This window comes from Choloepus didactylus, chromosome 25, assembly GCF_015220235.1.
Source record: "Choloepus didactylus isolate mChoDid1 chromosome 25, mChoDid1.pri, whole genome shotgun sequence".
NCBI lineage: Eukaryota > Metazoa > Chordata > Mammalia > Pilosa > Megalonychidae > Choloepus > Choloepus didactylus.
Window position 1 is genome coordinate 7,070,969 of NC_051331.1, and position 13,815 is coordinate 7,084,783.

At 41.9% G+C, this 13,815-nt stretch overlaps 1 protein-coding gene across 1 annotated transcript; it reads right to left on the minus strand.

The window, feature by feature from the left end:
- Positions 1 to 8,545: 8,545 nt before the first annotated feature.
- LOC119520526 (40S ribosomal protein S26-like) lies at positions 8,546 to 10,545 on the minus strand. The gene is made up of 2 exons (XM_037818443.1): positions 9,322 to 10,545; positions 8,546 to 8,714 (listed from the first exon to the last, which is right to left on the minus strand). The coding sequence occupies exon 1, from the start codon at positions 9,915 to 9,917 to the stop codon at positions 9,570 to 9,572; it is 348 nt and encodes a 115-aa protein (XP_037674371.1). The 5' UTR covers positions 9,918 to 10,545; the 3' UTR covers positions 8,546 to 8,714; positions 9,322 to 9,569.
- Between the last annotated feature and the right edge of the window lie 3,270 nt (positions 10,546 to 13,815).

Sequence of the window (13,815 nt, forward strand, 5' to 3'; positions counted from 1 at the left end):
TTTGCCTTTGTGGTGAGTGGGGGAGTGAGTCTTGTGGGGTCCAATTGGTGTACCAAGCTTGCGTGTGTAGTTGGTGTTGCCCGCCCTGTATATGGGGCGTGTTTCTGGGCAGTCAGGGAGGGGGGGTGGCTCTAACAATCAAATCTCCCTGGTGATCCTGGAGTTTTAAAGCTGCTGCAATAGTCTAATCCTTCAGTTCAGTCCTGCCACAGTTTGTCTCTGCCACTGACCCACAAGTCCTTGGTATTGGTGTGTGGCTCCTGAGACTGGCAAGTGGGTCCCTCTTCCAGGTCGTGCACCCCCTGGTCCTCTGTTGAGGGATGACTGTGCTATGTCACAGGTGAGTGCCGTCCCCCCAGGGCAGTTCTGGGCTGCTGGGCTGTGTAGGGAGGCTCCCAGTCTGCTGAAATGATGGCTGAATGGGGCTTTGTTAATTCACACTGCTCCACCTTCCCAACTCTGGGACAATCAGCTGAGGTTGCAGGGAAGGCTAATGTCCATGCCCAGTTTTGTGGAGTGTGCCTGTTATTTGAAGCACTTCCGTCACACTGGGTTGTGTGGGGCAGCTCTGGGCTATGGGGCTGGCGATGGGCAGGAGTGTTTCCTGTCCACCAGGATGATGGCTGTGAGCGGACACCCCCCTTTTCTTGGGAAGTTGTGTTGTTTAGTGAAATTTCTCAGCCACTGGATTATTGCCTTTTGTCTCAGAGCTCTCTTAGTTCTGCTCTTGTCTTGACCTGCCCAAATTGCAAGTCTTTGAAGCTTTCTGTATTGGGCTTCTTAGAGTAATTGTTTTACAAAAAGAAAAAAGGATTAAAAAAAAAAAAAAGGGCCCTCCTCACAGATCTAATGGGTTATTGAAATGCTAAGAGACAAAGCAATTAGGGCCATTAAGGAAAGTTCCACAGGGCAGAGAGATCAGCTTTTCTTTGGGATTTGCATATGAGCCTGAGGGCCTGAGCTCTGCCCTTCCCCTTTCTATGTTCACCAGAACTCCAAAAATCCTCCACTTTTATTTTGGAGTTTTTCTTGCTGTTTTTTGCTATGTCTGTCTCCTCTCTGCTGGGCTGGCTGCTCTCAGATTCTCTGGTGTCTGGTCTCAGTCTATCTATGGTTGGAGTTTGGATCAGTAGAATGAGTTTCCGATAAGGGCTGCCACTGCAGTTCTCCCTTCTCCTTCCCGGAGCTGACAGCCCCTCCTCCCACGGGACTGAGCCTGGCAGGGAGGGGTGCGGGTCCCCTGGCCGCAAAAACTTACAGATTTCACTGATCTCAGCAGTTCCACGTTTTCATGAGTGTTGTATGAAGTATGCCCAAAGTCAGATTGCTCTGTGGTGTCCAGTCCACACAGTTCCTGGCTTTCTACCTACTTTCCTGGAGGAGTAACTAAAACATACAGCTCACCAGTCCGCCATCTTGCCCCGCCCCTCCGAAGACTTTTAAGCGAGACAGATAGAGGACCTTCACTTCTTCTTTGGCTAGCCAGCAAAGCATTTGCTGAGGAGTTCATTGAAGTTGCCAGTTCATTTTCTGAGTTCATTGAACACGTTCATCGAGGTTGCCAGTTCACTGCCTGAGGAGTTCGTCGAACATCTTCATTAGAGTTACCAGTTTGCTGCCTGCCCTACAGAATTTGGACTCGAGCATACCCACAGTCACGTGAGACAGTTTTATAAATCGTATATTTATAGGTATCTCTTGTTGATTCTGTTTCCCTAGAGAACCCTAACTAATACACCCAGCAATCCCACTACTGGGTATATACTCAAAGGAATTGAAGGCAGGGACTCAAACAGACATTTGCACACTGCTGTTCATAGCAGCATTATTCACGATTGCCAAAAGATACAAGCAACCCGAGTGTCCCTCAACTGATGAATGGATAAATAAAACGTGTTATACACATACAATAAAATACTATTCTGCATTAAAAAGGAAGGGAGTTCCAATCAGGCAACAACATGGATGAGCTTTGGATACATGTTGAGTGAAGTAAGCCAGATTCAAAAGGAAAAACAGTGTATGATGTCACTGATATGAAATAACTACAATCAAGCACACTCACAGAGTAAGAATCTAGAATATAGGTTATAAGGGGCTGGGTTGGGGGTGGGGAATGGGGAGTTAATGCTTAAATTGTACAGAACTTCTTTTGGGGTTGATTGTAAAGTTTTGGTAATGGATGGTGGTGATGGTAGCACAATATTGTGAATGTAATTAACAGCATTGAATTATATATATGAACTTGGTTAAAACAGGAAATTTTAGTTCATATGTACATTACAATAATAAAGGAATAAATATAAATAAATATAAATAAAAGAAAAAGAAAAAAACGTAGGACTGTACAAAACACACACACACATGCCAAAAGCTTACAGTCTCATAACATACAAGAAGGAAATATATGTATAATATGCCAAAGTGAGTGGGAGCAAAACTGAACTGATCTTAGGAAATGACAATGTATTACTGGATTTGTAGCACTAATAAATCTAATCTTTATAAAAAATGCCATCACTAATAGAGGGGAAATGAACAGAGGTATATGGGGGTAAGATTTATATTGTATCCCTGGGATTAAATAAATATAAGTGTATATATTCTGATCTGTTACAATCTGTATGGTAAGCCCCAAACTACTTCAAAGACAATTTAAAAGTGAAAAAAAAAATCATTCATGACATTGAAATATTTCACTAGAAAAGCAAATAGAATTGAGACATAGAAACAAAGGTGAAATATCAGATTTAAATCTAACTGTATCAGTAATGTTAAATGTGAATGGATGAAATAATAAGATCAAAAGGCATAAATCTGTCAGACTGCATAAGAAAAAGGACCCAAACATATGTTGCCTACAGGAGACACACTTTGGATTCAAAGATACAAACAGAATGGAAGGAGAAAAATGGTAAAAAGATAAATGAGGCAAACAGGAACCACCAGAGAGCTGGAGCAGCTATGCTACTATCCAACAAAACGTAAAAGTGCTACTAGAGTTAAATAGGGACATTTCATAATAATAAAAGGGTGAATTCCTTAGGAAGTTATAATTACCAACATATGTGCACCTAATAGTATAGCAGCAAAATACATGAAGCAAAAACAGAAATGATGGAAGGAACAGACAATTCAACAATGATAACTGGGGACTTCTATTCTCTGTGTCTGGAAAGGGTGAGCCCACACATTTGGAGGGGCCAGGTCTCCCCCCTTCATGTGGTGATGCTCAATGAGAGCATGGCTGTAGCCTCAAGGCTTGCAGAGGGTGGGGCCCAGGTGTCTGGGGAAAGCTTGACCACTACCCAAACCCATGAAAAATGTGGGAATGCCTTTCCAGTAGGCCCAGAGGCAAAACTGATCAATTGACAGATGATTGTCAGAACTCAGAATCTACTGGAGTTTGCCATGCTTGGTTTCAAATCCGCTTCAAGCTGGCAATCCCTGCTTGAATGGGATGGAACTATCTGGAATGAGACTGCCTAACCGATGTATGATCCACCATTGTATTATGGAAGCAGATAACTTGTTTTCTAGTTTTTACTGGTCCACAGAAGGAGAAGAATTTGATCCCACGACTGAACAAAGTGTAACTGACTTTGATGAACCTTTGCACTTCGAGTTGTTACCACAAAGAGGAAACAACCCAAGTCCCCAACAGATGAATGGAAAAACCAAATGTGGAATGTACATACAATGGACCAGGAAAAGGGATGAAGTTCTGATACACACTACAACATGGATGAACACTGAAAACATTATGCTAATCAAAGAATGTCAGACACAAAAGGACAAGTATTGGATGATTCTACTTATAAGAAATATCTGGAATACACTAATTAGTAGGTGCAGAGAATAAAAGGTATCAATCAGCAGGGCCTAGGGATAGTGGAGAATGGGGAGTAATTGCTTAGTGGTTTCAGAGTTTCTGAACAAACTGCACAAAACATGAAAGATCACATATAAAAAAAGTTCACCTCATTGACAATGAAAAAATCTTGAGTAGATCCCAATACACACTGATGGAAAGGGCAAAAGACAATAAAGTAGATAATCCAGAGTGTTGACAGTCATGCAAATATTTATGTATGGATGGGAGGAGGATCTATTTACATACTCTATTGATACTCTATTCTAGTCAGTATGAACTTGGCCAGGATCTACAACTGAGTGATTTTTCTCCAATGTGTGGAGAAGTTTTGTTACTTCACACTTGCAGAATGAAACAAGAATGATAGGGAATTTGGGAGAAAAAAACATAATTTAAGTTACCTTTTTTTTTTTTTTTTTTTTTTTTTTTTTATAAAAGGGAGTTTATTTGGTTACACGGTTACAGTCTTAAGGCCATAAAGTGTCTAAGGTAAGTCATCAACAATCGGATACCCTTGCTGGAGGATGAACAATGGCATCCGGAAACCTCTGTTAGCTGGGAAGGCACATGGCTGGTGACTGCTCCAGAGTTCTGGTTTCAAAATGGCTTTATCCCAGGACATTCCTCTCTAGGCTGCAGCTCCTCTCCACAATGCCACTCTCAGTTGCTCTTGGGGCATTTGTCCTCTCTTAGCTTCTCTGGAGCAAGAGTCTGCTTTCAACGGCCGTCTTTAAACTCTCATATGCAGCTACTCTCTCAGCTTCTGTGCATTCTTCAAAGTGTCCCTTTTGGCTGTAGCAAAAGCTCACTCCTTCTGTCTGAGCTTGTATAGTGCTCCACTAAACTAATCAAGGCCCATGCTGAATGGGCAGAGTCACACCTCCATGGAAATTATCCAATCAGAGTTATCACCCACATTTGGGTGGGTCACATCTCCAGGGAGCAACCCAATCCAAACATTCTGGCCCCACAGGATTGCATCAAAGAACATGGCTTTTCCTGGGGGGTCATAACATATATGGCACATGGTCTCTCTCAGCCAACCTGAAAATAAACTCACTACTCTTCCCCCCACGAAGAACATGACCCCCAGAGGTGCAAGTGTCCCTGGCAACATGGACACGACTCCCAGGGATATGCCTGCTCCCGGCTTCGTGGGACTGAAAATGCCCCCCCGACCAAAAGGGTGAAAAGAAATGAAACAAAATAAAGTCTCAGTGCCCCAGAGACCCCAAATAGAGCAAAGAGTTCATTCCGGAGGTCACTCCCATGCATTATATAAATATTCCTTTTTAGATTCTGGTGCATTAGAGCAGCTAGAAGGAAACACCCGAATCTGTTGAACTGTAATCCAGTAGAATTGATTCTTGATGATAACTGTATAACTGTATTGCTTTTATCGTGTGGCTGTGTGATTGTGAAAACCTTGTGACCAACACTTCCTTTATTTAATGTATGGGCAGATAAGTAATGAAATAAAGATAAATATATACGATGGGGGAGTAAAGGGTATGGAATGGTTTGGGTGTTCTTTTTTATTTTTATTTTTTTCTTTATTTTGGAATAATGAAAAGGTTCTAAAAATTGATTGTGGCAAAGAATACACAACTATATGATGACACTGTGAGTCACTGTATACTTTGGATGGATTATATGGTGTGTGAATCTCAATATATCTCAATATAAATTGCATTAAAAAACAAAAACAAAAACAAAAAAACTCTAATGTGATGATTCCCAAAGTTTTATCTCCAGGTTAGGCCTCTTTCCTCTTTCTCTTAAACTCCAAACCTTTGTATCCAACTGCCTACTTGACATCTCCAGTTGGATGTAAAGTGTGAAAGGATACATACATATGTAATAGAAGTATAAAGAAATACATGTGAATGATGAGCATTAAATTTAAGACAGTGGCTACCTCTTGGGGGGAGAGAGTGGGATGCAATCAGTGAAGAGTTCACAGGGAGATTTAACTCTATAGATAACCCTTTCTTCCCTAAGCTAAGAATTAGAGAGACAGGCATTTGCTGTATGTCTTAAATATTTCATTATATATTTTAAAAACTATTTTGCAAAAAAAGAAAAGCAGGCAAAACAGTATATACAGTATGCTACCACTTGTGTTCAATTTATGTTTGCTTGTATATACATTCATACAGGTAACTGGTCATAAGTGTTTGTCTCCAGGTAGCTGAAGGAGAATTCAGTTATTTTCACTATGTGTACTTTCGCATATTTTGCATTATTACTAATTGGGGGGTGCGGGGGCCAGCCACTTCCCCTAAGCCTTCCGAACTTTCACTCGTTGCTCAAGACCATCAGTCCCTCAGCCACCTTTACGATTTTTCCAGTTTTTTTTTTTATTTTATTGAGATATATTCACATACCACACAGTCATATAAAACAAATCGTACATTTGATTGTTCACAGTACTATTACATAGCTGTACATTCATTACCAAAATCCATCCCCAACACCCTCATTACCACACACACAAAAAAAACCAGAATAATAATTAAAGTGAAAAGGAGCAACTAAAGTAAAAAAGAACACTGGGCGCCCTTGTCTGTTTGTTTCCTTCCCCCTTTCCACTCATCCATCCACAAACTAGACAAACGGGAGTGTGATCCCTATGCCCCCCCCCAATCCCACTGTCCCCTCTCATAAGCCACATTTTTATACAATCGTCTTCAAGATTCATGGGTTCTGGGTAGTAGTTTGATAGTTTCAGGTATCCACCACCAGCCATCCCAATTCACCAGAACCCAAAAAGGGTTGTCCATTGTGCATAAGAGTGCCCACCAGAGTGACCTCTCGGCTCCCCCCGGAATCTCTCTGCCACTGAAGCTTATTTCATCTCCCTTCACATCCCACTCTTGGTCAAGAAGATGTTCTCCGTCCCACGATGCCGGGTCTACATTCCTCCCCGGGAGTCATATTCCACGTTGCCAGGGAGATTCACTCCCCTGGGTGTCTGATCCCACGTAGGGGGGAGGGCAGTGATTTCACCTTTCAAGTTGGCTTAGCCAGAGAGAGAGGGTCACATCTGAGCAACAAAGACCAATCAGTTCTTTTTTGCTTCCCATTTCTTCCAATTTAGACTCCACCATCCACTGTCACAATCATGACTGAAATGACACCAATTCCCATGTTCATACCCCCAAACTAAAGCAAACCAATCATGTATCTTCTTTTTTTCTCCAGTACAATTCCTCAAAATTTTTCAAAGTATGGTCTGTGGACCAATTGCATCAGAATCACTTGGGTTTTAATAAAATCTTGATTCCTGGAGCCTACCCCAAACACTTTGAATCATACATTCTGGAGGTGTGGCTTATGACTCTGCATTTTACTCAAATAGCAGAGATTGTACTTCTTATTCACATAAAGGAGATTATTTAATTCATTCCCGACTTTTCCATAGGCCAAGATTATTTATTCATCCACAAGTGCTGAGCACTTGCTGTATGTCAGGCTGTATAACTGACCATCTAGACACTGTCCCTGATCTCGTGAGCTTGCAGCTAAGATGTTCCCCAGGAAAGTTGGCAGGATGACCCTGTTGATACATAGATGTCTTAGTTTTCCCGGGTTGCTACAGCAGATACCACAAACTGGTTGACTTAGACAATAGGAATCTACTGTCTCACAAATGTATTTGGAGGCTATATGTTGCAAATCAAAGAATCAGCAGGCCATGACTTCTCCCAAGTCTGCAGCTTTCTGGTGGCGGCTTGTTCTCAATCAATCTCTGCCTCCATCAAATAGCACTCTGTCCCTTTGTGTCTCCTCCTGTGATTTCTACTACCTCCATGTCCAAATTTCACTGCTTATAAGGACTCCAGTCATTCTGGATTAAGGCCCACACTGCTTCATTTGGGCCTCATCTTAAGAGAATTTTTGAAGATTCCATTTATGAGTTCACACCCACAGCATGGGGTCAGAACTTGAGCTACATCTTTCTGGGGGTTATGATTCAATCAACCTCAGTGGATAAACATTTCCTTTTTTTAATTTAAAAGCTAGGTAGTTATTTTTAAAACATTACCTTTTATTTGTAGCAAGAGTTACTGGTTTCCCATTTAGAATACTGATTTTCCTTTTTTATAAAAAATATGTAAAAAGTGAGTCAATTTAAAGAAGATGACAATATAGATATGGCAGAAAGACCAAAGGTGGTATACAATGCCTGAAGTTTGGGAAACACTCACCTAGCATTTCAGAGGTAGCTGTGGTAAAATAAAAAGAATAGAAAAGAATTGCTAACATTTATCACAACTTACTAGATCTAAGTCAGATCATGTCATTGCTCTGCTTGAAACCCTTCAATGCTTTACCATTACACTTTTTTTGGGGGGACAGATTTATTGAACTATATACAAGTAACCCATTTAAACTGTACAATTCAGTGGTTTTTAGTATATTCACAGAGCTGTGCAATCATCAGCACAGTAAATTCTAGAACACTTCCATCAACCCTAAGAGAAGCCCTGTACTCTTTAGCAGTTACTCCTCTTTCCCCAACCCCCCAGACTTAGGCAACCACTAATCTACTTTCTCTATATATAGCTTTGCCTATTCTAGACATTTCATATGAGTGGAATCATACGTGGTTTATTGTGACTGACTTCTTTCATTTCGCATAATGTTTTCAAGGTTCACTCATGTTACAGCATGTATCAGTACCTTGTTCCTTTTATTGTCAAATAATATTCCATTGTATGGATATACATTGTTGATCCATTCATCAGTTGATGGACATTTGGGTGGTTTCCATCTTTTGGCTATTATGATTGCTGCTATGTGAGGATATACGTTTTCAATTCTTTTAGGTACATACCTAGGAGGAGAATGTTTAACATTTTAAGGACTGCCAGCCTATTTTTCAAAGTGGCTGTACCATTTCACATTCCCACTAGCAGTGTAAAGGATTCTAATTTCTCAATATCATCAACACTTATTATCTATCTTCTATTATAGCCATTGTAGTGTGTGTGAAGTGGTATCTCATTTTTTACAATCACACTCTTAAGTGAAGTCGAGTCTGCCAGGGCCTACAAGGTCCCAAGTAACTTTTCTTTTCCAAAGGTCCACACTCCCTTATCAGCAATTGGAAAATCAAGAAGCCTTGAACCAAGATTTTTGGAACCCATCTGACAACAAATTTATAGTCTTTATTTCTTACACTTAATATGACTATTGTATTTTACTGCTTGCTCCAGATTCCAATGAAGATGTTATATATTAAATAATATGTATACTGTATTGCTGTTGTAAAATCCAAAAACCATTCCCAAGCAAACAAGGTCCCAAGGATTTCATAAAAGGATGATAGACCTGAACCACTCTCCCTTAAGTACACTTCAATTGAACCACTGACTGCTTTGCTTTTTCTGTACCAGGGCAGGCATTCTGCTTCAGGGCATTTGCCCTTGCTATTCCTTTACCTGGAAAGCTCTTTCCCCATTTATCAAATCACTTTCTTTAGGCTTCTGATTAAATGTCATCTTTTCAACTGTATGAACAGGCCACTCTATATTAAACAGCAGGACTTTCTCATTGCCTCACACTCTTCCATGAGACCAGTCTTTGTTTTCATCCTTGCAATGTCCTCAGCACCATGCTATAAAGTTGAATTTCCATTTTATTTTTTTTCCAGAGACTAGTTTATCTTCAGCCTTATGAACGCAGCTCCTTACACGGGTTTTGGTGGAGGTCGTGGGGCAGCACCTGCAGGTCTAAATCGGGGAGGGGGTTTCCTGTCCTTCCGGGCCTCACGAGATCGGTTTCTGACTACCTTGCTGTGAATGGCACAACTCACGCAGTAATGTAGTTTCACATACAGCTTAGGAAGCACATAGGCGTCGAAGATGCTTGCTTCGGAAATGTCCCTGACGGCTGCAGCCTCCACTATGTTTCGAATGATGAATTTCTTGATGGCCTTATCCTTGGGCACGCAGCGGGTACAGTTCGTGCAGCGAATAGGCTGCACGTGGCCGCGGCCCTTTTTGGCACGACCATTGTTCCTTCTTTTTTTTGTCATCTTACAAGAAAACAGCCAACGGACGTTCGGACGAATACCCGAGAAAGGCTAAGTTACCTTTTCCTTTTTAGGTGACAAGATCTCTAGCTTCTCCAAGAAAGATGGGAGCTGTGGGGCATCTTGTATCAAACCTAGCCAGTTCTTAGCCCCAGGACCAGGAAATAGTAGGAGGAGAGCCTGAAAATAAAAATTAACCATCGATTTCCTAAAGAATTTCCAACTCCAAAAAGTTCATGGACATAGTTTGTTTGCAGAGGGGCTGACAGCACCTGAGGCAGGGCTTCTCTGTGATGTCACTGGCAGCTATGAGATGTGATTCTGCTTGTGGATGCTGAGCTGATGATTCTTTGACAGCAGGGGTGGCTGTGGTCACTTTTTGTGGCCTCATGACATGGGCAGTACTGCTTCTGCCTCTCATCTCATAGCCAACCGGGCTTGCAAAACAGAACTTTTCCAGAGCAGGGCAAGTGTGGATTCCTGATGCTATTTCCCATCAAAAAGTCCCAGGACTGGGCTTGAGATAAGAACTTTAGAGTTTCAGGACAAGCCCCTGAAAGATACGATGTTGATGCTGAAGGTAAGGAGGTCCCCAAGCAGGCGAGAGTGGTTCTCTCCCTGGGGGAGTGTAGCAGGGTGCTCATGTTTCAGAACCGCAGCCTTCCCAAGATCTCACCGAGGAACCTCATGCAAACTCAAGCACAGATCCTGGGAGTCTTCTCACTTCCTCCAGGTGTGCTTGTGAGATGAGAGCAAGTGTGGCCTTGCAGGGTGAACCCTAAATTAAGATTGCTTGCTGTGAAAGGTCTACTGGGGTACAAGTCCTTCACCAATCCTTCAAATCCTCTTAATGATTCCAAGGTGGTGAAAAGACGTGTTATTCTACATCCGAAGAGAGTTTCAATCTCATTTGCTCTTTAATAAAATACAAAGCTGTTACTTTTCCTTTCCTCTTCCCTAAATCTGCTGAAGTCTAACCATATGGAAATAATATCTGTGAAATTTTAAAATGGGCTTTTGCAAGGAAAAAAAAGATGTAGTGCCCCCTTGAGGAGCCTGTGGAGAATGCAGGGGTATTCGCCTACCCCACCTCCATGGTTGCTAACATGACCACAGACATAGGGGACTGGTGGTTTGATGGGTTGAGCCCTCTACCACAGGTTTTACCCTTGGGAGGACGGTTGCTGTGGGGGAGAGGCTAGGCCTCCCTATAATTGTGCCTAAGAGCCTCCTCCCGAATGCCTCTTTGTTGCTCAGATGTGGCCCTCTCTCTCTGGCTAAGCCAACTGAAAGGTGAAATCACTGCCCTCCCCCCTACGTGGGATCAGACACCCAGGGGAGTGAATCTCCCTGGTAACGTGGAATATGACTCCCGGGGAGGAATGTAGACCCGGCATCGTGGGACAGAGAACATCTTCTTGACCAAAAGGGGGATGTGAAAGGAAATGAAATAAGCTTCAGTGGCAGAGAGATTCCAAAAGGAGCCGAGAGGTCACTCTGGTGGGCACTCTTACGCACACTTTAGACAACCCTTTTTAGGTTCTAAAGAATTGGGGTAGCTGGTGGTGGATACCTGAAACTATCAAACTACAACCCAGAACCCATGAATCTCGAAGACAGTTGTATAAAAATGTAGCTTATGAGGGGTGACAATGGGATTGGGAAAGCCATAAGGACCACACTCCACTTTGTCTAGTTTATGGATGGATGTGTAGAAAAGTAGGGGAAGGAAACAAACAGACAAAGGTACCCAGTGTTCTTTTTTACTTCAATTGCTCTTTTTCACTTTAATTATTATTCTTATTATTTTCGTGTGTGTGCTAATGAAGGTGTCAGGGATTGATTTAGGTGATGAATGTACAACTATGTAATGGTACTGTAAACAATCGAAAGTACAATTTGTTTTGTATGACTGCGTGGTATGTGAATATATCTCAATAAAATGAAGATTAAAAAAAAAAAGGGCTCTTGGGGGATTTATGGATCATTAAAACAAAAAGCCTCACAGCTATTCCATTTAGAAAAAGGCATGAAATTTTCCGTCTTTGATGATGTCATATATACTGCTTTTTTTCACTAGGGAAATTTCCTAAAATACCTTCTATCTGCAGCTCTCCTCAGTTGTTCCTTGGATAACTACCCTCTGAACACCTCAGCCTTCCCAGGGTTTCAATCGATGGGTAAGTGTGGATTTGCCGAGATGCTGCTCTGTTCATAGGAACACATGCTTTTCTGGGGGCATAAGTTTTGTCAACCTGCACTAGCAGCAAATCCATTCATGTCAATTTAAAATCCTTTCATAAGGACAAACAAACACCTACTCTTTGTAACTCACTTCAATGGAAAACATCAATGCACAGATACCCATGTCCAAACTCATGATCCCATATCCCTAAAACTTGTAACCATTGCAAAAATGAAGTTCCCCCATTCCTGTGCCTTTGTTTTGATGGGGAATCATTACAGTTAATTCCAGGAATGCTGGGCTGTCCCAGTACACACCCCACTATTTATAGACACAGCTGAGTTCCTGAAACAGTGTTTTTAATTGGATATGAAATCACCCCAAAACATCCATGCTTTTCTAAAAAGCCCTTCCTTGCTTACTCACGCCTTTTTCTTTCCTAAACACTAGCCTCATGTTTAGTGATAAGGAGCTTCTCAATAAAAGAATAAGTCCCTTGTTTTCTTCTCCCCTATAGATAGCTAAGGCCAGTTGGAACTAACTAATCACTGACACATGTGCAGTGAAAGAAATATTGCCCAAAAGTAACCCTGGAACAAATGACACCCTGTAAGCAGAACCAGGGTGAGCAGACACAACAGAAAAAAGAAACACTGGACCCTAAGAAAAGGCAAGATGTCCAACAAACTTAGTTCTGGCAATGTCACAGCTCACTCCTCAGAAAAAGCAACCAATCGTCAGCAGATCCACCCCTGCTGAGTGCCACCCTAGCTTTACAGCAGACCTCTACCCCTAATTAGTCTTAAAAACCCCTTGCTTCACCAGCTCGGGAGACAGATCTGAGCTTATGGCTCCTGTCTCCTAGCTGGTGCCTGGTAATAAACGCTTTCTTCAAAAACCCAGTGTCATGGGACTAGTCATTCCTGCATATTGGGAGTGAGCCCAGCTCAGCAACAGATCTATAAACAAATTAATGATAACAACTTCACTCACTGATGCTACTCCAAAGAAATGGCACATATGATACTGTTTTAGTTGGGGTTCTCTAGGGAAACAGAACCAACAAGAGGTATCTGTAAATATAAGATTTCATAAAAGTGTCTCATGCAACTGTGGGGATTCATGAGTCCAAATTACATAGGGCAGGATGCACAAGTCCAAATTCTGTAGGGCAGGCAGCAACTGGCAACTCCGATGGTGTTCGATGAACTCCTCAGGAGATGTTGGTTAGCTAAAGAAGTAAAGATCCTTTCTCTCTCAAGTCTTCAACTGATTGGATTAAATCCAGCTAATTGCATTCCCTCATTATGGAAGACACGCCCTTCCTTAATGTAATCAGTCACAGCTGCAGCCAATTGACTGATGATTTCATAAACCAGCCTTCTGGTTTATTAACCAGCCACAAATGTCCTTTCAGTAATGGTTAGGCCAGTGCTTGCTTGACCAGACAGCTGGACACCATCACTTGGCCAAGTTGACACATGAACCTAACCATCACAGACACATCCAGCATTCCCGGTTATCTTACCTCAGAGTTTACTTTCCTTCCAAGCCCTTTATCCTTATGAACCAAAATGCTACCATTTCGTAATATTCTCTATTTTTCCACAAAACTCTAAGCACCAGACTGCACGGAACTGTTTGATGTTACATATCCAGAGCATAGAGGACACTGATCAGTTTGGGGCTGAGTTGTGTGCCTTCTGAGTAGAGAAA